This window comes from Sus scrofa, chromosome 3 (genome assembly GCF_054392235.1).
Source record: "Sus scrofa isolate SSC_HxYL_T2T_F1_AM1 chromosome 3, Sscrofa_HxYL_maternal_Yorkshire_Landrace_v2.0, whole genome shotgun sequence".
NCBI lineage: Eukaryota > Metazoa > Chordata > Mammalia > Artiodactyla > Suidae > Sus > Sus scrofa.
Window position 1 is genome coordinate 18,067,721 of NC_139385.1, and position 21,413 is coordinate 18,089,133.

Here is a 21,413-nt window from a genome sequence, read left to right on the forward strand (position 1 = left end):
CTAGATCCAGAGTGAGCTTCCAGGGAAGTCATCAGTCTCTGGACCTCTTGCTTCCCTTCGCTTTAGCTTCAGATTTTCAGAAGGTTCACCTCACCCGCAGACCCCAACACCTCCAAGCTTACAGCGTACCAGCAATCTCCACAGCAAGAATTCTTGCAGTCCTGAAGTGACTTGATTGGTTTGATCTGTAGCCAGAGGCCTGGGGTGCTCTGATTGGTCAGGTTTAGGTCCTGTACCCACCCCTTAAAGGCTGAAAGAATCACCCCTGAACTAAGTGGCTGTTTCCAGAAGGGGGAAGAAAGACGTAAACAACAGCTGTTCCCAAGCCCTTTCATTTTGTGCTTCACATTCTTCTTAAGGGCATTTGTTCAGATCATCCTCCCAACTTGGTTATCAGACACAGCTAATAGCAGGGTGATCAGAGGGCCCCGCTGGCCAGGGTGGAGGAAGGAGCCACACTCTTCTCAGATCAAGCCTGGTGGGAGGCTGGGGCTTGGGAGAAACTGAGGGAGATTAAGGGGAACCAGACCAGGGGGACAGTGTGGCTGCTCCTCAGCTTCCTGGACCAAAGTTCTGATGAGGTGATGCAAACGCTCCTTTATTGTGTCTTTAAAAGTAAACCCCTGTAAACACCTTAAAGTGAGGATGCAAAGCTGAGAAGTAGAATCCCAACACTCTGTCCGTGGGGGCTGCAAGTCTCTGAAGAAAGCTGCTTCTGCTCTGCAGGCACAGAATTGGGGTGGGGCTGCCTTATACACTTTCTACAAGTGGAACGTCCCTCCTGGGGACGGGGGAAGCTCAGCTGCTCTCGCCATCACTGCTGATGATGCCCCGCAGGTGTGACCAATCTGGGGGTGGAGGGCGGGGCCGCTCCTCCTCTGAGTCCAAGGTCCTGCGGTACAGCTCCCCCGGCGGGGCTGCGTCTCCCGAAGGGTTCCAGGCTGTGCGTCTGCGTGGCCGGCCTAGAGGGGAGGAGAAGGTGGGAGATGAGTTGTCTGAGAAAGTCTGCACCTCATCTGCTCCTGGGGAGTGAGAGGAAGCCCCTCACCTGACCCACTGATGATGTTGGTAACGTCCAAGGAGGCCACCTCAGCTGCCTCTTCCCGCTGCTCCTTCAGGGCCCGACACTTCTCTAAGGAAGGGTTACCTGGGGCGGAAGAAGCTTGTGAGCCTCTCCTTGGCAGTCAAGGTCCTCCTGCAGCCCCCGGGGTGCGCCCAGCCTCACCCTTCATGCCTAGGGCTTCCAGCTCTGCCCGGAGAACACTCAGGCGTTCCTTGTGGGAGCGGCAGGAACCCAGCAGCTTCTTGTAGTTTCGATGGGCACCGCAGGCCCGGATGTAGCGCTTTAGCCTCATCACAGCTGGGTGGTCCTCACCAGGACGACCTGAGCCAGCCTGGCCAGGAAAGACAGCAGCTGAAGGCCACGCCTTCTGGGCTTGCGTCAAGAGCTCCCTCATCCCTAATGGCAGCCTCCCACCCCACCTTCAACCCTCACCTTCCCGCCTTTGGGTTCCGGACTGCCGTCGGTGGAAGAGGAAGAGGAGCTGCGTGTCCTGCCTTTCTTGGAGCTCTTCTTGGAAGAGCGGTTCTTCCTCTCCCTCTTGGGGCTCCCCTCTGCCTCGATGTCACTCACCTCCTTCTCTGAGTCACTTGCCTCACCATTGATACTGCCCACCGTGGCTGTCTTACCAGTAGTTGGTGTCACCTTTCTCCAGCTGTCGTCCTCCTCCTCCGCCTCACTGCTGCCACTCTGCCTTTCCCCACCCTTCTGCTCGGTCCTGTCCCTGCTCTGCGCTAGGGGCTTTTCATCTTCATCACTGGTATCCCCACTGCCTGTGGCTGCTTTTTCCTTCTGTTCCTGGTCTCCCAGCAGTCTTCCTGCCCTGCTTTTCTGCTTACAGCTTTGCTCCTCCCGAGCTGACCTTTTCCCTCCGTTGCTCTGGGCTCTGAGTTTCCACTCCTCTCTGTTCTCTTTCTGCTTGGCTAGGGTCTCCTCCTCACTCTCCTTTTCACTTTCCTGGTGGCTTCTAGCTCCTTCCTTTCCTCCCACCTTCTTTCCTATCCTCTCGGCAGGTTCATCCTCACTGTCCTCACTCGCCTCCCTGGCCAGCTTCCGGCTGGCTGAGGCCCTGCCTGATGCCTGCTTGTTCTTTGCCCCGGGCTTCTTCCTAGTCCTGCCCTTGGGTGCCTTTTCGTCTTCCTCATCTTTGTTCTCTTTCTCTTCCTTTCCCTCCTCCTCTCCCTCACTGCTCTCTCCTTTCCAGATCTTCCTCCTCCTGGCAGAGCCCTCTTCCTCCTCCTCACTGCTCTCCTTCACCACCTCGTTTGCTAATCTGATCGTTGCAGTCAGGTCTCTCTGCTGTTCTTCCTCATCACTGCTCTCCTCAACTGCATTCTTCGGGGCACGCTTTGGCCTTTCATCCTCAGCGGGACTGACTTCTGCCGTCTCATTCTTTGCTGGGGGGCTGAAGCAGTCTGGGCTGGAGGCTGCAGAGCTGGGCTCTGGAATGTGGAGAGAAGAGAAGGTTGGGAGAGGTTTCTCCTGTCACTTTCTTCCTCCACTTGGGATAAACTGCCTCTAATCCTGCTCTGACAGACGGAAGGGCAGTAGGAGACAGCGCTCAGTCTACCCTTTTCCTAGTGCCTGACGCACCCATCCAGCGCCCTCATCTAAGGCCTTGGGGCATAGCTCACGCGCAACAAGTAAATACGTTTTGAATGGACCACCTATGTAGAAAGCACTAACCTGACTCTGAATTGAAACGGAACCTTTTCCTCTCTCGGTCATGGCAGAGGGTGGGAGACCTCTTCGCCTTCTTGGCAAGGTCGAGCCTCTCTTCCTTGGCACCCGTTTCATCCACCTGTGTGGAGCATCAAGAGGGCAAAACATGAACCAAGGTTGTTTTCGGCCCCGCCCCCCTCAGGCTCCTCCGCCGCCGCCTCCACAACCCCCGCCTCTGGTGACCCCGGCTGGCGCCCTCACCTGCATCTTCAGCAGCTCCTCCTCCACTAGCCTCTTCAGCGCCTGCTTCTCCTCAGGTTCCAGGTGGTCGCGGCCGGCGTGAGCCAAGAACCTCTGCCGCACGATGGAGTGCGTAAGCGTGCTGCAGAAACACGTGTCAGGACAGAGTCCCCGTCCCGCCCCTGCCCTTTCCAACCCCAACGCCAACCTCCGGTGCACCTGAGGTCCGGGCGGCCTCGGAAGAAGCTACGGGTGAACTCCTGCATCTCATTCTCCCGCGCCATTTTGCTCCACCCAGAATACTGGTGGCTCCCGCCTTTTTTCTTCCCGGCCTCCGTCCACGCGTTTGACAGGAGCTTGCGCACGCGCAGAGTCGTAGAGCCGTGAGGCTAGCGACCGTTGAAGGTCCGTTGCGGGCCGCTTAGACCGAGAACTTTACCAGACAAAACTTGCTCTCCCCGGGCAGTGTGTGTGTTTGGGGGGGGGGGGGTGTCTCGCAGCTCCTTCCTCTTTTTTTTTTTTTTTTTTTTTTTAAGAACGAAGCGCTTCGAAAGTTTTCCTTAGAAACCGATTCGCAGCCCGCAACCTTTGGGTAACGCAATCAACCTGCGACGCTGCCTCCGTTCGTGATCACGGGCAGCAGTTAGGCCTCTGTGATTTTCGAAAGACAGAAAGAAAAGGGCGTCCCCACCTAGAGACTAGGAATTCCAGGGAGAAATTCGTCTTGTGGCTTCAAATCGCTAAGCACATTCCAAGTCAGTAAGGAAGCCCTTCGGCAGCCGCCATCTCTGTGACGTCTTCACGTCGCGGCGGCGCCATCTTCCGCGTATCCCCTGGAAACAACGCTCCTTTCACGGTGGTCCCTCGGAGCCACCCCCTGTGGTCAAGATCTCTGGGCGCGGTGGACTCTGGGAGTTGTAGTCCCAGCGAACACAGCCTAGCCGAGTCTCCGGAAGTGGAAGCGGAAGAGGCCGGGCCGAGGCGGCTTTCGGGTAGCGGGACCCCGGACTAGGTTTGGGGCGCCACTCCCGGACCCAGTCATGAACGGGCCGGCGGATGGCGAAGTGGACTACAAGAAGAAATACCGGAACCTGAAGCGGAAGCTCAAATTCCTCATCTACGTGAGTGCTGGGTGGAGTGGGAAGGTGGAGGGGGGTGAGGCCTGGCGCTGGTAGGACGTCCGTTTAGTTCTGTGTAAAGGGAGCAGGGTACTCTGTGGCCGGCTTCCGAGCCCCATTTACGGATGGCAGGTGGCTCAGCATCCACCTTGCCCTTGATACAGGAACACGAGTGCTTCCAGGAGGAACTGAGGAAGGCACAGAGAAAATTGTTGAAGGTGTCCCGGGACAAGAGGTGAGACAGGCTCCGAGGGGAGGAGGGAGACCAGAGTAGATCTACATTCGGCCCCCACCCTGGAATGGGCCACAAATGCATGATGCCTGCCTGGGGGCTGTTGTGAGGACGGGGCCAGTTCGAAGGGACGGGGGCTCAAGAGAACGTTGCAGAGATGGGAATAAACACTCATTGTTCCCCCCGCCTCTTTCCTCAGTTTCCTCCTAGACCGACTTCTGCAGTACGAGAACGTGGATGAAGACTCTTCTGGTGAGCAGGGTCATGGAAAATTGGTGGAGGACATGCTCCTGGCGCTCCAGCCAGCTCACTGGGCCCTCCTTTTAGACTGGAGGCCAGTACACCTCTGGTGGTTCCTAAGCCTGGTTGCTTGCCCTCCACCTCCCCTGTTTGTTAACTCAAGTATTACTGGATATCTACTTCGTTTCAGGCACTGTGCTCTGCACAGGGAATGCAGTGGTGACTGAGATGCACAAAGCTTCTGGGAATTTGTATTGTAATTAGGTGTAATAAGAGAGCAAAGAAATAAACTAGAGTTTTAGATTCGAAAGGCATAAAATCAGGGTGATATGGTAGTGATTGGAATAAAGCAGGGGTTGATAAACGTTCTCTGTAAAGAGCTAAGTAGGCATTCCTGCTGTGGCACAGTGGGTTAAAGATCCGGCCGCGTCACTGCAGCAGTTAAAGCAGTGGTGTAGGTCGAAGGTGCAGCTTGGATTTGATCCCTGGCCTGAGATCCTCAGGTGTGGCCTCCATATGCTTCAGGTGCGGCGAAAAAGGGGAAAGAGAGCGGGAAAAGAGCCAAGTAGACTTTGCAGAACATATACCTTTTGTTTCAGCGTCTCAGCTGAATAAAAGCTGCAGTTGCCGGCCTACACCACAGCTCACGGCAACGCCAGATACTTAACCCACTGAGTGAGGCCAGGGATGGAACCTGTGTCCTCATGGATGCTAATCAGGTTCATTTCCACTGAGCCACAATGAGAACTCCTGGTTTTGTTTTAAGAACATTATTTATGGGAGTTCCTCTCAGGTCCTCCGTGGCTGTGGCTGTGACTCTGGTGTAGGCTGGCAGCTGCAGCTCCAATTCGACCCCTAGCCAGGGAACCTCCATATGCTGCAGGTTCAGCCTTAAAAAGACAAAACAGCATTATTTATGAATACTGAACTTTGAATTTCATAACGTTCACACACATCATGAAATATTTTTCCTTGGATTTTTTTTCCTCAACCATTTGAAAAACTGAAAAGCCATTCTTAGCATACATACCACGCACAAGCACATGGCAGGCTGCAAATCAATAAAGGGTTTAAGAAAGACTCTTTTTAGCGAGGATTGTTTGACCTGGGACCTAGGTGAGAAGAAGAGACCTGTCTTGTGCAGGGACGAGTGAGAGGTTTTCCAGGGGAGGGAATCACAAGTGCAGATTCCCTGAGGTAAGAAGGTAGCAGGTGGTTTGAAAGTGGAAGGGCTGAAGCACATAAAGCTGTGTTCTCCTTGTTTACAGTCAGTAATAGATTTTACATCCTGACCAGCCCCACATACTTAGGTACTTTTAAAGCAGAATTTAATGAAACAATGTGAAGATTATGACATGTGCTCTGATAGTTTTTATTTTTTTATTATTTTTCATTTTAAAATTATAGTCGATTTCACAGTGTTCTGTCAGTTTCTGCTGTACAGCAGAGCGACTCAGTTGTCTGTATATATACATTATTTTTCTTTCATGATCCTCCATCCTGCTCCTTTGCAAGTGATGGGCTATAGTTCCCTGTGCTATATATACAGCAGTATTCTGATACTTTTTAGACCGTTTTTGTTTGTTTTGTTTGTTTGTTTGTTTTTCCCCCATTTAATGCTGGTTGAAAACCAATTAGTTGACTTTGTGACTCACTTACGGGTTGATACCCCCAGTTTGAAAAAGCCTTATGGTGGACCTTTGTGGCCCTGTTCTTCTCATGAGTACGTGCCATGCAATTACTTCTTTCCATGGTTCCTTTAAATACGGATGTAGATTGGGGGTCAGCAAATGGCAGCCAGCCAGGCTGCTTGTCTCTGTAAATAATGTTTCATCAGAACACACAACACCCAGTTATTTACATACCGTAAGAGACCAGCAAACAAGGTCAGAAAGCAAGTAGGACCCAGCTCATGTGGGTCATGGCAGAACGCCTGGCTTGTATGACTATATAAATCATTCTTTTGGGAGTTCCCGTTGTGGCATGAGAATGTGGGTTCAATCCCTGGCCTCACTCAGTGGGTTAAGTATCTGGCGTTGCCGTGAGCTGTGGTGTGTGTAGGCTGGCAGCTGCAGCTCCAGTTCAACCCCTAGCCTGGGAACCTCCATATGCTGTGGGTGCAGCCCTAAAAAGCAAAAAAAAAAAAAGTAGTAATTCTTTTCAGTTAATTTCCTGTCTGAGGGGGACGTCAGTATAGGAGGCATGAGAGAACCCAGCGTGTCTATGGTCAGAGTGGGATAAACCTGAGAAGCAAGAGCCCGGAGACATAAGCCGCCACTTAGATCCCTGAGAAGCCCGTAGTATAGTCAGGGAGACACCCACACATACCACGTCCTAGCACCATGAGGAGAGCCGTGACAAGTGAGAGTAGAGAGTTCCGGGAGAGCTGGCCATCAGCTGGGTCTGAGGGAATCTAGGAGACTTCTCAGAAAGGTGGCATTTGATCTGCTTTCAGGGGGGAGCTGTGGCATGCAATAGCTTGATGTGGGATCTCAGTTCCCAGACCAGGGATTGAACCTAAGCTACAACAGTGAGAACACTGAATCCTAACCGCTAGACCACCAGGAAACTCCCTATTCTACCTATTCCTTTTTTTTTTTTTTTTTTTTTTTTTTTTTTTTTTTTGCCTTTTTGCCTTTTCTAGGGCCACTCCCACGACATATGGAGGTTTCCAGGCTAGGGGTCGAATCAGAGCTGTAGCCGCCGGCCTACACCACAGCCACAGCAACACAGGATCTGAGCCGTGTCTGCAGCCTACACCACAGCTCATGGCAATGCCGGATCCTTAACCCACTGAGCGAGGCCAGGGATCAAACCTGCGTCGTCATGGATACTAGTCGGGTTCCTTAACCACTGAGCCACAATGGGAGCTCCCGTAGCAAGTGCGTGACAAATGTGTTACCGAGGAGTCCAGGCAGGAAGTCTGTTGTAAAGGACATTTTAAGAAGTTGGGGAAGCTCTGTGTGTGTGTGTTTTGATGGGGGGGCCATTAGAGTCCCCACAGACCTTCCATAGAGTTGAGATTACACCCCTCTGGGGTAAATGGAAATTCCCACTCCCCACTGACCAACTGTGCCCCCCCACAGACTCAGATGCCACCGCATCTTCGGATAACAGCGAGACCGAGGGGACACCCAAGTTGTCGGACACACCAGCTCCTAAGAGGTGAGAAGAAGCCATCATTCCCCAGGCCAGGCCAGGGGCCAGGGGGGCACCTGGGCCACCTCTCTGCCTCTGACCCTGTCCCCTGTCCTTTTCTCCAGGAAGAGAAGCCCTCCGCTGGGGGGCGCCCCCTCCCCCTCCAGCCTCTCCCTGCCTCCTTCAGCAGGGTTTCCCCTTCAGGCCTCCGGTGCCCCCTCCCCATACCTGAGCTCGGTGAGTTGGGGTCAAGGATGGGAAGTGGTAAAAGGCCCGGGAGTAAGGCGGGTGTCATTTGGGCAGAGGGGCTGGGCCAAGGACATCTGTCTTGGTGTGGCCAGCACGGTCCCCTGGAGGGTGTGAGTCGGGGCCGTCCACGTCCCTCTGGTGTAGGGATGGGGGACAGAAGTGACTGAGGAGAGCAGAGCCCAGGACACAGTCCTGCTGCTGTCCCCTCCCCTCTGTTCTCGGGAGCCACACTCATCACCATCTCTTGTTTTTCCATTCTTCCTCCTGTTTGCATTTCTTCCCTTCACCCCCACCCCATCCACTCCATTTCCCATCTCCATCCCCTCACTCCCGCCTGCAGCTGGCTTCCCCCCCCTACCCCCCATTCCCTTCCGATTACCTGGCCCTGCAGCTGCCCGAGCCCAGCCCCCTGCGGCCCAAGCGGGAGAAACGGCCCCGCCTGCCCCGGAAACTCAAGGTACCCTGTTTGGGGGACATTAGGGAGGGGCCAGGACAGCCATCAAAGGGAGGCTCCAGACGGGCTGGGGGCCTGTCCGAGAATGTTGAAAGCCTGACTTGGGGCTGCTGCTGGGGGCCCAGCCTAAGGGCAGGCACTGAGGGGAAGGTCCGAGAAGTCCTGGCTCACAGGTTCCGCGCGAGACTAGTCTGGGCAGGAGCAGCCTGGGGGGCCCAGAGCGAAGACGGCTGGGGACACAGGCTTGTTTTCCCAGGTGTGCTGTGATGCCAGGCAGTCCCCGAGGCGGGGCAGAGTTGTGGGATTAGAAACAAGTCGAGGCTGCACCCCTTAAAAACCACGTACCCGTAACTCTTGAGGTTTCAGACTGTGTGTCTGTAAAGTGAGTGTGATCAGCCAGGCTCACGGAGCGCTTGCTCCGTACCAGGCACTGCTCCAGGTGCTGCAGAGCCAGTCATGAACAAAACAAAGGTCCCATGCCCATCCCTTATTTTCTGCCCCTTCTCCCAGAACATGGAGCCCATGGGCTGTTCTAGAAGGATGGGCAGAAAATAAGCACGAGAAACAGGTAACTGTAGAAAAATGGAGTCAGGTGAGGAAGGTGGAAACCGCCAGAGCACAGGGTGCCCAGAAACTCAAAGGACTCCGAGCAGCAGAAGCCCTGTGGCTCTCTTTCGAACGTGTCATCCAGGAAGAAGAAGCCGCACAGGGACCCTGAGGGGGGTGCATGTTCCGTTGGTTCAAGGACCAGGAAGGAGGCTGGTGTGGTCAGAGGAAAGCGAGCTGGGAGAATGACCAGAGAGGGTAGGACAGAGCAGTAACTGAGGGTTAAAGACCTTGGCTTGTCCTGTGAATGAAACGGGGGCCCTTGGAGAAGGTGGGGAAGACCTGATCTGATCTGACCAACGCCTGGTGCTGCTGTGAGCTGGGGAGGTGGGCGTGGGCTGGGTCCGGATGGAGGTGGGGACACCAGGGAGGAGGCTGCCGTCAGCCAGGCCGCAGGGGACGGATGCAAAGTGGAAAGAACCAGCCATGGGAAGACCAGGGTGGCCTGTGAGAGGGGGACACCAGGGATGATGCCAGGGCTTTGGCCTGAGCAGCTGGGGCAGTGGAGTGGCCCTTTTCTGAGGCGGAGAGGACTGTGAGAGCAGCAGATTTGGAGGGAAGGCGAGGTTGGCCTTGGACACGGGGAGATGCTGTCTGGAAATGCCAGCCAGACAACTGGGCTACGTGGGCCCAGGGCACATGGGGTGTGTACCTGGAAGTCATGAGCCGGGAGGTGGACACGCCCGTCGGGGGAGAGCATGGATGGAGAAGAGAAGAGGCCTGCGCCCTGAGCGCCGGGGGCGATGAGGACAGGGAAGGCACCAGGTGCCCTTCCAGCTCTGAGTCCAAGCGAAGCAGGGACCCAGCTGGGCGGCCCTCACGCTGAGGGAACTGTGGCCTTGAGGCTTAGGAGCCAAAAATGAAATGGGAGCCCTGCTCGTGGTGGTTAGGCGTGTGGGTTCTGGGGTTCAAACCCCAGCTCTGCCACCCCCGTGCGACCTTGGCCTTGAGCCCTGACAATGGAGAGTTAACACTTAAGGCTACTGCTTAGCTTCTGCTGCGTGCTCTGCGCAGCAGGTGTTTTGCTTCTGGCCCGAGGGCCAGGCTGGTGGGGAAGGCCAGGGCTGGTGAAGCCCAGGGCAGAGGGTAGAGGCGTGGCGCGGGGTGGGCCTGGCTTGGCAGTTGGAGGCTCTGACATGCTGGGTCCCAAAGCAGAGGCATGGTGGGGAGCGAAGCTCTGGACAGGCCGGTGAAGAAGGTCCCACATCAGTCGCTGTGCGGGGGGGTGAGGGGGGATCGATGAGGGAGGCCTCAAAGAACAGGTAACACCCGAGTCCAGGGCAGGGGAGGTTTGGATGGTCCTGGCTGAGGCAGTCGTGGAAGGAGGGCGGGGACTTGGCAGAAGCACCGTTGAGGCTGTAGCAGGGGCGGCGAGAGCGAGGAGCAGCGGTGGAAAGAAAGGTCCGGCGGGGTGGCTCGTGGGAGGCCAGATGTCCTGTGGTGGGGGTCACGGAAGTGTCTGGGTGGTGGGGGTGAGGAGTCAGGAGCGGCCGGTCTCAGGGGGGGAGGGACGCTGCACAGACCGAAGCAGCTCAGTCAGGAGCCGGGACCTCAGCCAGACTCGGCCGGGTTTGCATCCCGGCTCCTCCACAACTCGCTCTGCAGCATCGTTAATGTCCTCTGGAGCCTCAGCTTACTTCTCTGTTCAGTGGGGCACTGTGAGGGTAAAATGAATTGAGGGAGAGAAAACACTTGGCCCAGTGCCTGGGCCCTAGTAAGCCACAGAGAAACAGTAGCTGCTCCAGGCCATCAAGGACGTCCAGCCAGGGGTAGGATAGGGGAACTCGGGGAATCGTGAGGTAGTGGCCGCCAGAGGGGGACAATCCTCATGTCACCAGCCTTTCCAGTCCTGTGTGTGCATCTGCTCCCGTGTACGCATGGGTGCTGGGTGCAAGGGTGCTGTTCAGAGCTGGGCCTTCTGTCTGTCAGCAGTCCTGGCAGACTCCTCTCCCCTGAGGAACAGGCCCACTCTGGCCCTCCAGGCCACGCCAGGAGCAGCAGTGAGGGTGGGGGGAACTTAGGAAGCAGAGAGCAGGATTCCCGTCGTGGCGCAGCAGAAACGAATCCGACTAGGAACCATGGGGTTGTGGGTTCGATCCCTGGCCTCGCTCGGTGCGTTAAGGATCTGGTGTTGCCGTGAGCTGTGGTGTGGGTCACAGATGTGGCTTGGATCTGGTGTTGCTGTGGCTCCGGCATAGGCTGGCAGCTGTAGCTCTGATTTGACTCCCAGCCTGGGAACCTCCACGTGCCACAAGTGCGGACCTAAAAAGCCAAAAAAGGCAGCAGAGAGCAGGGCATGGGGGCAGAAGGTGTCAGAGTAATCGGAACAGCCACTGTGAAGACCGCCTGTAAGCCTTTTCCTGCCCCAAGCCGGACACTGCTCGGTGTGGTTAGGGAGCCTGGCCAGCCTGGGCCTTAAAACCTCCCATCTCCAAGTCTCAGTTTCCTCCTCCAGCCAATGAGCTCTCCTCCCTCTCAGGGTGGCCAGAGATCAGAAATGGAGAGCACCCGGCACATAGTAGGTGCTCACTTTGTGCCCACAGGCAAAACCTGAGGCCCACGGAGCTCTGGGGGCAGGATTCAGAAGGCCAGACCAGGGATAGGGCCGGAGGGTTGGGCAGGACCGAGGCTACTTCCCAGGCTCAGGGGACAAAGCAGGACTTTGGACAGCTAGAAAGGGAGACTCCAGGTGGAGGGAATGGCCTGTCGTCAGGCACTGCCTGTCCTGAGGGCAGCGAGGAGCCAGAGGCCCACGAGGGGAGGAATGACACGCTCAGGTTTGTGTTTTAGAGAGCTCACTCTGGCTGCAGTGTGGAGGAGGAGCTGGATCTGGGAGAGGCTGAAGGCAGGGAGTCCAGTTAGGAGGCTGGTACCGTAGCCCAGGTGAGCTGAGAGAAGGGCCTGGCCGAAGCCCGTGGCTGCGGGGATCCCACAGAGGGGCCTGTCCCAGATTTGAGCGGTAGAGGCCTCACACAGCGGGGGGTGGAGACTGTTGACACCCTCCACCGAACCTGTGAGTCCCTCGGCAGGAGGAGGGAGAGGAGGGCAGTGGTGGCAAGTGGTACCTTAGGTCCCCAGAGGTGGGCGGGCAGGCGCCGCAGGCTGGCTCTGGCTCTAAGTGCAGTTACAGGGGCAGCCAGGGTGCCTGACGTGCGAGGGCAGGGCCTGGCCTTTCCCTCCTGGCTTCCTGTAAGACCCCCTCCACCACCCGCCTCATCACCGCCTCCATCACCACCCCTCACTCCCAGACACCGGCTGCTTTGAGACTCCCAAGGGGCCGAGGTGGGGCAGGCTCCCCGATTCCAGCTCTGGCTGGCCTGGCTGTGTCCACTGCCCCAAGAATGAGTCCTTGCCCCCATCCCCGTCCCCTAGGACTGTCTTAAGGGGCAGTGCCAGCCTCCTGGAGGGCCCAGTGCCTCCCTGATAAGCCCTCCCTGTGTTTCTTCCCCCTGCTGCAGATGGCGGTGGGACCCCCCGACTGCCCGGTGGGAGGGCCGCTGACCTTCCCAGGCCGGGGTTCTGGGGCCGGGGTGGGGGCAGCCCTGGCCCCACTGCCCCCACCCAAGATGCCCCCTCCTACCATCCTGAGCGCCGTCCCTCGGCAGATGTTCAGCGATGCGGGCAGTGGGGATGACGCCCTGGACGGGGATGATGACCTGGTGATCGACATCCCGGAATGAACCCCCTCTGCCCGACCCCCTGCCCGGCGCCCTCTGGGCCAGCACACACGAGCCCCCAGCTTCCGCAGAGACATTTATTGACACCCAGTTGCCATGCTGCGGCCACTGACACAATCAGAAAAGGCGTAAACATGCACGAGTGTCCCCCGGAAGGTGGGCCCCCTCCAGGGAGGGCAGGTGTCCTGCCCTCGCGTCCCAGCCCGACACTGGGGACAGTTATTGAAATGAGTGGCCAGGGGCATCTGCCACCTCTCAGAGAGGCAGAGACCCGGCGGTGGCCCCCCCGCTTAAATGGGCAGCTGTACAGGGCTAGGTGTTTGTGATGGTTTTTGTGTTTTTGTGTTTTTGAAATGAAGATTCTGTATTAAAGGAGTGGCTCTTTTTTTTTTTTTTTTTTTTTTTTTTTTTTGGCTTTTTGGCTTTTTGCTCCTTCTCTTTTTGGGGGGGAAATCCTCTCCTCCGAACCCCCCCTAATCCGACCTCCTCCCTATAGGGCAGGGGGCCGGGCAGCCTGGAGAGGCAGGAGGGAGGAGCAGCAGCCAGGCCTTGAGCCAGGGGCACCGCAGGGACCCCCGCTGCAGGTGTGCTCAGGGTGGGCGGTTTGCATATTTGCGTGTCCTCATCGCAGCGAGTCAGGCAGGGTGACGTTTGCATATGTGCCTAGAGCTCCCCACAGTCCCTCACAAGAAGACAGACCCACGGTCACGGAGACGCTCACGAAATAAGACAAGTAGGGTGGGGTGGGGCAGCCACCCCGTGTAAACGTGCAACACATTCGTGCGAGGGTTGGGTACCGGCCCTGGCCCTCAAGGGCCGTGTGCCAGGCAGCCAGCCTGCTCAGGCTGAGGGCAGGGCGCCGGCCGCCGGGGGCAGCTCGCTGGTCAGGGTGTGCCAGCGCTCCAGGGCTGCGTCCGGCTGCCGCAGACAGTCGCTCCAGTGCTTCCGGGCCTCTCCCCGGGCGCCTGGCCCCAGGGACACGCCACCTGGGGAGCAGTAGAGGTGGCAGGATCAGGGCCCCAGCTCACTGCCAGTCTGCCCTCCATCAGCCCCACCCGGCAGGCTCCTCCCTCACCGATGAAGTCGTTGGATTTGCCAATGTCATAGTCCCAGACTGTGACTTCCAGAGTCTTCGTGGCCAGAGCGGAGAGCTCCATCTCGTAGAAGAACTCCTGGGACAGGGCAAGCCACACCTTCCGTGAGGCGCGGTCCCCACCCCCAGGCCGCCTCAGTGTCTGGTCTTGGCCCCACTTACCTCATTAAATTCCGGGTTGAGCGTCTTCTTCTTCACACACGTTTTGTGCTTGGATTTCTTATCCACATCGGGCCTCAGGTACCTGCCGGGGAGTGGGGACGGGGGTGGGGGAGCAGGTGGGTCAGGAACAGGACAGGCCCAGGAGAGGCTGGGGCTGGGGGGCAGGTTCCCAGGGAGGGGCAGGTGGGTCCCAGGGCAGGGCGGGGGCTCACGTCTTGACATAGGGGTCGGAGTAGCCGTTGACATCCATGGCGGCCAGGTGGGCACAGCGCATGATGCCCACCAGCAGCCCCCGGCGCCGGGAGCTGTAGCTGAGGCTCAGCAGGATGCGTCCTCGCTCTTCCAGCAGCCCGGGCCCCTGCTCCACCTGCTCCAGCTGTGGGCAGACGGGTTCAGCCTGCGTCCCCTCCACCGCCCCCCCAGCAGTCCCTGCGGGTCGCTCACCTCCTTCAGGTAACAGGAGATGCCCCTCAGCGCCGCAGACATGGAAGAGGGTGAAGCCAGCTGAGGGGGGGGCAAAGAGAAAGTTCTGGAAACCCGGTCTCCCCAGGGCCCCCTTCCCATGGGACCCCGCCGCCCCACACAGACCGGGACCTGGCGCTCCAGGCAGATGTTAAAATGCTTCTTCTGTGAAGGCTTGAGGCGGCGGAGGGGCACGCGGATCTCCCCGATGAACTCGTTGTGGCTCAGCTTGTCCTCGTCACAGACGGAGATCCTGGAGGGGTGCTGCAGGGTCAGGGCCCCCTGGGGTCCCTGAGCCCCACTCCAGTGTGGGAGAAAGGTCCTCCACGTGAACTCCGAACGCCCGGGCTGGTCCCGGCTCTGCCCTGAATGCTCTGTTCCTCGCTTGTGAAATGGGCTGTTTCGGGGCTGGCTGGTTAGCGCCAGGCCTGGGCCTCGAGAAGGATGCTTTGATACGCCCTGTGCCTCTGCACCCCCTTTTCCGGATGCCCTGCCTGTCCCTGGGCCCTCAGGACGGCTTTAGCTCCTTCAGGACCCCCCCCCCCCCACACACACACACACACTGCCTCCACTCAGGGCCTGGCGACAGGATGCCACGGAATGTGCATAACACTGGTGGAGTGGGTCCCGGGTCCGACATGGAGGCGCTAGAAGGCCCTGGAGATGCTCTGAGGAGTCAGACCAGGAGCTCACACCTTTCCCTAGAGCCCCCGTTTCTTTTCTGTGTGGAGCAGGGAGCCAGCCTGGGAGAGTCTCAGGAGCCCAGCCATGAAAGGATTATTGCTTTTAGTTCCATCCGTTTCCATGTGCAGCCCCCTGCACGTCCTTCTGAGGTCACCCTCAGCAGCTCTGTCAGGTAGGAGTGTTCCGTTTCCAGCTCCGCCACTTTTATAGCAACCCCGTGACCTGGAGCAAATCGCTTAACCTCCCTAAGGCCTCATTGCCACGCCTGTCCCTTGAGACGTCACTCCTTAGCCATGTTAGGGGGACAGAAGCAACAGGATGGGCAGACCTCCGCTGCAGAGGTGTGACTTAAGTCAGGGGCTCTAGAAAGGGTCTCTAGACCAGGAAACGATTGCAGGAGGAGGCAGAGCCTCAAAGGATGAGAGGGATTTAGGCCCGCAGAGAGGGGAGGCCAGAAGTGACACAGCAGGCAATGCTCAGGAGTTATGAACCCCACCAGCGGGAAGAGGGCGGCCCTCTGTTGGAGGAGCAGTAGGGGATATCTGAGGGGCAGGGACACAGGGTGGCCTGCTCCCAAAGGGGAAGGGAGCCACTGATGGTTCTTGAGCATCTGAGACGGGCTTAGTGGAAGGTGGATCAACCAATCCAAGAAGGTTCCAAAGAGCTGTCCCCAAGGAGGCGCTGTCCTCCCTGGTAACAGGGAGGAGGGACCCCTCACCTGAGCACCTTGTGGGTGATGTCCTCGTCCGTGATCCCGCTGTATGTCAGGTCCTCGTTCCACACAGGATTCAGCGTGTTCCTCTGAGTCTTTGTCTTTAACTTATTGGCCTAAGGTGTGGGGACGAAGGGTTCTCAGTACGTCGTGATGCACAGAGGCTGGAGGCAGGAGAAAATTGGGGACAGACCCGCAAGCTGAGTGAGTCCGGGGGACAGGGGAGGGGGAGGCCATTACCTTGCAGGCTCCAGGCAGCAGGTGCAGCTTTACGTAGGGGTCGGCCAGGCCGTTGAAATCCATGGGCTTGAGGCCCTGGGATAGCGTGGAGGAAAGAGGGCTGTGAGCTCCCAGTCTTATCAGCCTGCCCTCCCTCCCTGTCTCTGCAGAGTGGACCCCGGCGGGGGGGGGGGGGGGGGGGGGGGGGGGAGGGGAAGAATGGGGGAAGGAGCAGGAGTCAGGCCTAGGGAAGGGAAGGGGGGGAGGCAAACAGGACCAGGGCTTGGGAGGCAAGAAGCACCCACCTTGGCCCTGAGGATACTACAGTGCAGCGTGCAGGAAGCCTGGTCATAGAGAAGGTCAAACTCCAGCATGCCCAGGGCGGCTGGAGGAGAGGGAAGAGGTAGCCTGAGTCAGTGAGTCAAGACAGGTGTGTGACAGAGAGCCGGGGGGCAGGCCCGCTCCGTGGGCCAGCTGTGAAGGTGTGCGCCCGTCTGCGTCTATCAGCCTGCGGAGTGTGTGCGCGCGTCTGGGTCCCTGGCTGGGCTGCAACTGGGGCTGTGTGGGTGGTTGAGTGTCTCAGCAGAAATATTGAATATTGAGCCTGGCTGAAGCTGTAATCACCATTCTGACTGCAGCTGTGGTGGCCGTGCCCGCCGCCTCCCCACGCCCAGCGGGGGCCCCGTGCCCCTGCTGTGAGCCTGGAGCCCCCACTAGCACCCTGAGCCTTTCAGGTCCCCAGACTCACTGGTATCGTCCGAGTCATAGCTGTCCACCTCAGCTCCATCCTCAGGCGTGGTGGCCCCAAGGAGGGCTGCGGGGGGCGCCAAGGCCAGGGGCGCCAGTCGGGCCGGGGCCTCTCCGAAGCCCCTGCCGCCCCCTTCGGGTCCCAGTCCCCGGCGGGGGAAGTAGTCAGAGATCTGGCGGATGGGCCGGATGGGCCCGGGGCACACGTTGATGGCCATGTGCTCCTGGATGTTGATGGTCATGCGGTCGCCCCTGCGGCCCCTCATGCAGCACCCCTGGGTGGGGGAGGGAGGTTCCAGAGAGCGTGAGCCCGGGGCTGACTTCAAACCTACCATCTGCTGGCTGAGGGCCAGGCAGCACCCTCCTGGATCTGTGGGTCCCCAGTGGCCTCCCTTCCTAGGTATTGAGGGAGACTGCAGCCTGTGCCAGCTGACGGCCAGGCAGAAGGCCTGGGCCCTCCAGACCCCCAGCTGTCCTCCACAGGGGCTGCGCTGCCAGCCCCCCCAGATAGGTCCTGGCTCCATCTCAGCCTTGCCCACTTACCTCTGGATTGTCCCTTTGTCATCTTCCCAGCTCCTACCCTCATTCTGGGCTTCTGGCTGCCCTGGGCCCTATCTACCCCTAAAGCAGCCCCATTGGTCCTCTCCTCTGTCTCTCTGAGGCTCTGGCTATCCTTCAGCACCAGGCGCTTGTCAGGTCTGGGTATCACCCACCCCTTAGGTTTTCACTTCCCACTGTCCCTTCATTCAGCCCCAGGATCTGCTGGCCTCCCTGGTCCCCTACCCCCGCAGCTCAAGGTGAGGACCCCTGCCTCAGATGCCACCTCCCGAGACTGGCTCTCCAGAGGAGCCAGAAATTGCAGCCTCCCGAGAGCCAAACACCCCCGGAGGCACACACAGGCTAACACACACTCACCCTCACCCTCGCCCCTGGCAGCCCAGGCCCCTGCACCTGTCTCTGCGCCTCCAACAGGTGCCCAAGTACTGGGGGGACAGCGGGTGCCGGCTGGGCGGCGGCGGCCGGCGATTCCCAGGGCGGCCGGCGAGAAGAGCGCCGAGTCCGGCAGTCTGAGCCGAGAGGGAGGGAGAGCTGGAGAAAGTGCGGGGGGGAGGGGGGGAGCGTGGTGGAGGCGAGGATGCAGCCGGCGCAGGCGGCGCGGGGCGGGGAGGGGCGGCGGGAGGCTGGGGAGGGGGCGGGACTACTCTCCCGCCGGCGCCCGCCCGGGCACACTTAGGAGCGCGCACGAGTGCACACACACGGGCAGGCTGGCACTCGCATCTTGCACGGGCACTCCTGTGCGCACGCCTGTGCCCACGTGCGCACGCTCACACTCGTGCACAACCCCAGACACGCGCTGGCACACTCACCGTGGAGAACTTCGCAAACACGCGGGCTCCCTGCGCCACCAGGAACCCACAGCGAGAACTGCCCGGTGTTCCCCAACTCCTCCCGGGAGACCCGGGCCCCCGCTCCGCCCCCGCGCCGAGCGCCTTAGCCTCCCTCCCGCGCCTTCTCCTTGCTTTCCTCCCGGGTCTCCAGGGCGGACCACCGGCCTAGTTGCCATGGCGACGCCGGTTCATCCTTTCCCCCCTTCCCCCCTCGCGCGGTCTCACGCCCCTCCCCCGCAGACAGCCTTCGGAGAAGGGGGGGAGGGCATATGGCCCTCCCCTCCCAATATCCGTAGGGGCGGGGCCTGAGGGGCGGGGCTTAGAGATCCGCAGTGACCCAGGGGCGGGCTGAAGAAGAGGGTCTGGTAGGCCCGCGGTCCCTGGTTTGGGATCTTGGGGTCCCGGACCCGGTCAGGGAAACGTCGCAGTCGGAGGTCAGAGGCTGTGGCTTCCCCCACGCCTCCTTCATTCGGCTGTTCAGGCTTCTCTCCTTGTGACCCAACCCAGCCCCCGAGGGTCCATGTCCCCTTCCCAGGGATGGCTTCTCCTTCGGGAATCCACCTTCCCTCGCCCTCCGATTTCCAGTCTGTCCCTCAGGTGGGGCGGGGCGTCGGGCTTAGTTTAAATGCCCCGGAGCCCAGCAGTCTTTCCTCCTCCGTCTGCCTCCTCTCACCTGAACCCTGCCACCTGCAGTCTAACCCCAGCCTTTGATCTTTGCTCTCCTTTGCCCCAGACTTGCCAGCCCTTCAAGGCTTATTCACTTTGCTGGCTCTCAGAACATTGCTTGCAGTTTCTAGAATACACCTGGATCTCTCAGATCTCCAGACCTTTGCTCACCCAAGGTCCCCAGCTGGGAAGATCTTTCCTTTCTTCAGGGGTCATTCTGGACCACCTCTTCCTAAGACACTTACTGGACCATCCGCACCTCCACCCCTGGCCCAGGCCCCAGCTCTCAGTGCTATCTCAGGTTCAGCTCTGGTAGCACTGGTTTGTCATACCTGTTTACATTTCTCCCCCACTACCAGGGAGCAGAGGCTGCCTCAAGCTAGTCCTGGCACTAGATTGGCACCACTAAGTAGTATGACTTTAGGTTGCATAGCCGTGTGAATATACTTAACATTGCTGAACTGTGTGCTTGAAAATGGCTAAGATATAAATATTCCTATGTGGATTTTTACCCCAGTTTTTTTTTTTTTAAGAGAAATGTGAAATCAAACTACACTGAGATACCACTTGTCGCCTATCAAATGCTAAAATTCAAAGCAAAAGTGAAAACACAATGTTAGCGAAGCTGCGGGGAAATGGGCACCACCTCTGTGGAGGCCAGTCTGACAATGGCTACTGTCAGACTCTTTGACCCAGAAATTCTACTTCTAGGATTTGGCCCATGAGCAAAAATGACAGAAGTTCAAGGGCATTAACCACAGCATGTTTGCAATGGCAACAGACTAGAAACAACCTAAAGGTCCACGACTGGGGAAGTTCCTGTCGTGGCTCAGCAGAAACGAATCTGCCTACTGTCCATCAGGACCCAGGTTCAATCCCTGGCCTCGCCCAGTGGGTTGAGGATCTGGCGTTGCTGTGAGCTGTGGGGTAGGTTGCAGAGGCAGCTCGGATCCCAAGTTGCTGTAGCTGTGGCATAGGCCAGCAGCTACAGCTCCCATTTGACCCCTAGCCTGGGAACTTCCATATCCTGCAGGTGTGGCCCTAAAAAAAAAAGACCAAATAAATGAATAAAGGTCCACGTGACTGGTTCAATCAAGTTATGCCACAGTTTCACACAATGAAATAGCATGCAGCCACAATGAAGGAAGAAGCCGTTTATGTATTTGCACAGAATCATCTTAACAGTATCATGGGAACTGAAAAAAGTAAGGTACAGAGGAGGATGAATGGAATGTTGCCATTTGAATGAGAAAAAAAAAAAAAAGAGCTTATATGTGTTTGTTTATTTGTTCATAAATTATTTCTGAAGCCTGCACAAGAAAGTGGTAACTATGGTGACCTCGGAGGAGGCTGCTCTGAGGCAGGGTAGAGTAGGAATAGAAAAGACTTATTTTGTACCATGTGCATATGTTACCCACTCAAAAGAATATACTAAAATAATGTCTTTTTTTTTTTAAGTAAAGACAACCACTAGGTTTCATTCGAGGTTCTCCAGGATGAAAAAGGAGACAGGACTAGGGGAGATGCTGTCCAAGACCAGAGCAGGTGGGTTTGTTGGGAGGCAGTCCTGGGCCTGCAGTGAGAAGAGGGGCAACCTGGGCAAGAAGCCCACGTCTTGCTTCCTCTGTTGCTTTCTTTTCCTGGGGCTTAGCTCAGGTCCACCCGCGCACCTCGGGGAAGCCTCATTGCAGGAAAGTGAGGGTAAGGCTGGAGTTCCAGCCAGTTGCAAGGGAAAATAGAGATAGTGCTGAGTCCTGGTTTGTCCAGAGATGGAAAGGCTTTTCATCCATCCATTAAGCCAATACATATTTATTGAATACCTACAATACCTTGGGCTACAGCTATGACCAAGGTCAACAATCTCTGGCTTCACGGGCTTGTAAGGGAGAGAGAAAAATACACAGACAACTCCAGTGCAGGGGATGGTCAGAAAACTCAGGTTCCTGGAGTTCCCTTTGTGGCTCAGTGGTTAATGAACCCGACTAGGATCCATGAGGATGAGGGTTTGACCCCTGGCCTCACTCAGTAGGTTAAGGATCCAGCTCTGCTATGAGCTGTGGTATAGGCGGCAGACGCGGCTCAGATTTGGCCTGGCTGTGGCGGTGGTGTAGGCTGGCAGCTGTAGCTCCGATTCGACCCCTAACCTGGGAACCTCCATATGCCACGGGTGCGGCCCTAAAAAGACAGAAAAAGAAAAAAGCAAACTGAGGTTCCCTTCCCAGGGGCAGTGTTGTCTCAGCCGAGACCTGGCAGATGAGGAGGAGTCACTGGATCAAGTGTGGGCCAAGATTTTCCTGGGCAGAAGTGTATGCAAAGGTTGGGGAGTATTGAGGAAGGGAAGCCTGGCTTCCCGAGGGGGGCAGGTAGACAAAAATCTCCCACATGTGGATGAGAACTTCTGAACAACACAGGAGCCATGGGAAGCCTCTGGAGGGTTTTAAGTAGCAGATCCATGTGTTCTGGTTTGTTCTCGCTGCAAGAAGGGCGACTAGAGTGAGTTCCCTTTGTGGCTCAGTGGTTAACGAATCCGACTAGGAACGATGAGGTTGCGGGTTCGATCCCTGGCCTTCCTCAGTGGGTTAAGGATCCAGCGTTGCTGAGAGC

The 21,413-nt window shown here is 57.7% G+C and overlaps 3 protein-coding genes across 17 annotated transcripts in view; 1 reads left to right on the forward strand and 2 right to left on the reverse strand.

Annotated features, from left to right (window-relative positions):
* Window positions 1-577: 577 nt before the first annotated feature.
* On the reverse strand, window positions 578-3,257 carry HIRIP3 (HIRA interacting protein 3). Its single transcript, XM_021087988.2, has 7 exons — window positions 3,182-3,257; window positions 2,984-3,104; window positions 2,747-2,861; window positions 1,496-2,502; window positions 1,226-1,394; window positions 1,049-1,147; window positions 578-962 (listed from the first exon to the last, which is right to left on the reverse strand). The coding sequence occupies exons 1-7, from the start codon at window positions 3,244-3,246 to the stop codon at window positions 799-801; spliced, it is 1,740 nt and encodes a 579-aa protein (XP_020943647.2). The 5' UTR covers window positions 3,247-3,257; the 3' UTR covers window positions 578-798.
* A 668-nt stretch (window positions 3,258-3,925) lies between these two features.
* INO80E (INO80 complex subunit E) overlaps window positions 3,926-21,413 on the forward strand; it is a 28,061-nt gene continuing 10,573 nt past the window's right edge. For 7 of the 11 annotated variants that reach the window (XR_014840419.1, XR_014840421.1, XR_014840422.1 and 4 more), the window contains exons 1-6: window positions 3,926-4,083; window positions 4,245-4,315; window positions 4,512-4,564; window positions 7,639-7,717; window positions 7,816-7,927; window positions 8,280-8,396. Coding sequence is in view for 4 of the 11 variants with exons in the window: in XM_021088006.2 (XP_020943665.1) it covers window positions 4,003-4,083; window positions 4,245-4,315; window positions 4,512-4,564; window positions 7,639-7,717; window positions 7,816-7,927; window positions 8,280-8,396; window positions 12,458-12,679 (735 nt within the window). In the remaining 7 variants the exon portion in view is untranslated. Of the gene's footprint in view, window positions 4,084-4,244; window positions 4,316-4,511; window positions 4,565-7,638; window positions 7,718-7,815; window positions 7,928-8,279; window positions 8,397-11,789; window positions 11,883-12,457; window positions 13,967-20,267; window positions 20,287-21,413 lie in introns of those variants that run through there. The other 4 variants (XM_021088009.2, XM_085017159.1, XM_021088006.2 and 1 more) reach the window with 4 other exon arrangements.
* Window positions 12,740-17,838, reverse strand: DOC2A (double C2 domain alpha). Of its 5 annotated transcripts, none has more exons than XM_021087994.2 (11): window positions 17,707-17,838; window positions 16,757-17,030; window positions 16,314-16,393; window positions 16,030-16,104; window positions 15,796-15,905; window positions 14,520-14,646; window positions 14,376-14,435; window positions 14,144-14,307; window positions 13,932-14,013; window positions 13,752-13,848; window positions 12,740-13,662 (listed from the first exon to the last, which is right to left on the reverse strand). In XM_021087994.2, exons 2-11 carry the CDS (start codon window positions 17,019-17,021, stop codon window positions 13,517-13,519), a joined length of 1,206 nt encoding a protein of 401 aa, XP_020943653.1. In that variant the 5' UTR covers window positions 17,022-17,030; window positions 17,707-17,838; the 3' UTR covers window positions 12,740-13,516. The 5 variants fall into 5 exon arrangements, with proteins under 5 accessions (XP_020943653.1, XP_084873238.1, XP_020943651.1 ...); XM_085017112.1 differs by having other exon boundaries at window positions 13,006-13,662; window positions 17,671-17,838; XM_021087992.2 differs by having other exon boundaries at window positions 13,006-13,662; window positions 14,376-14,646.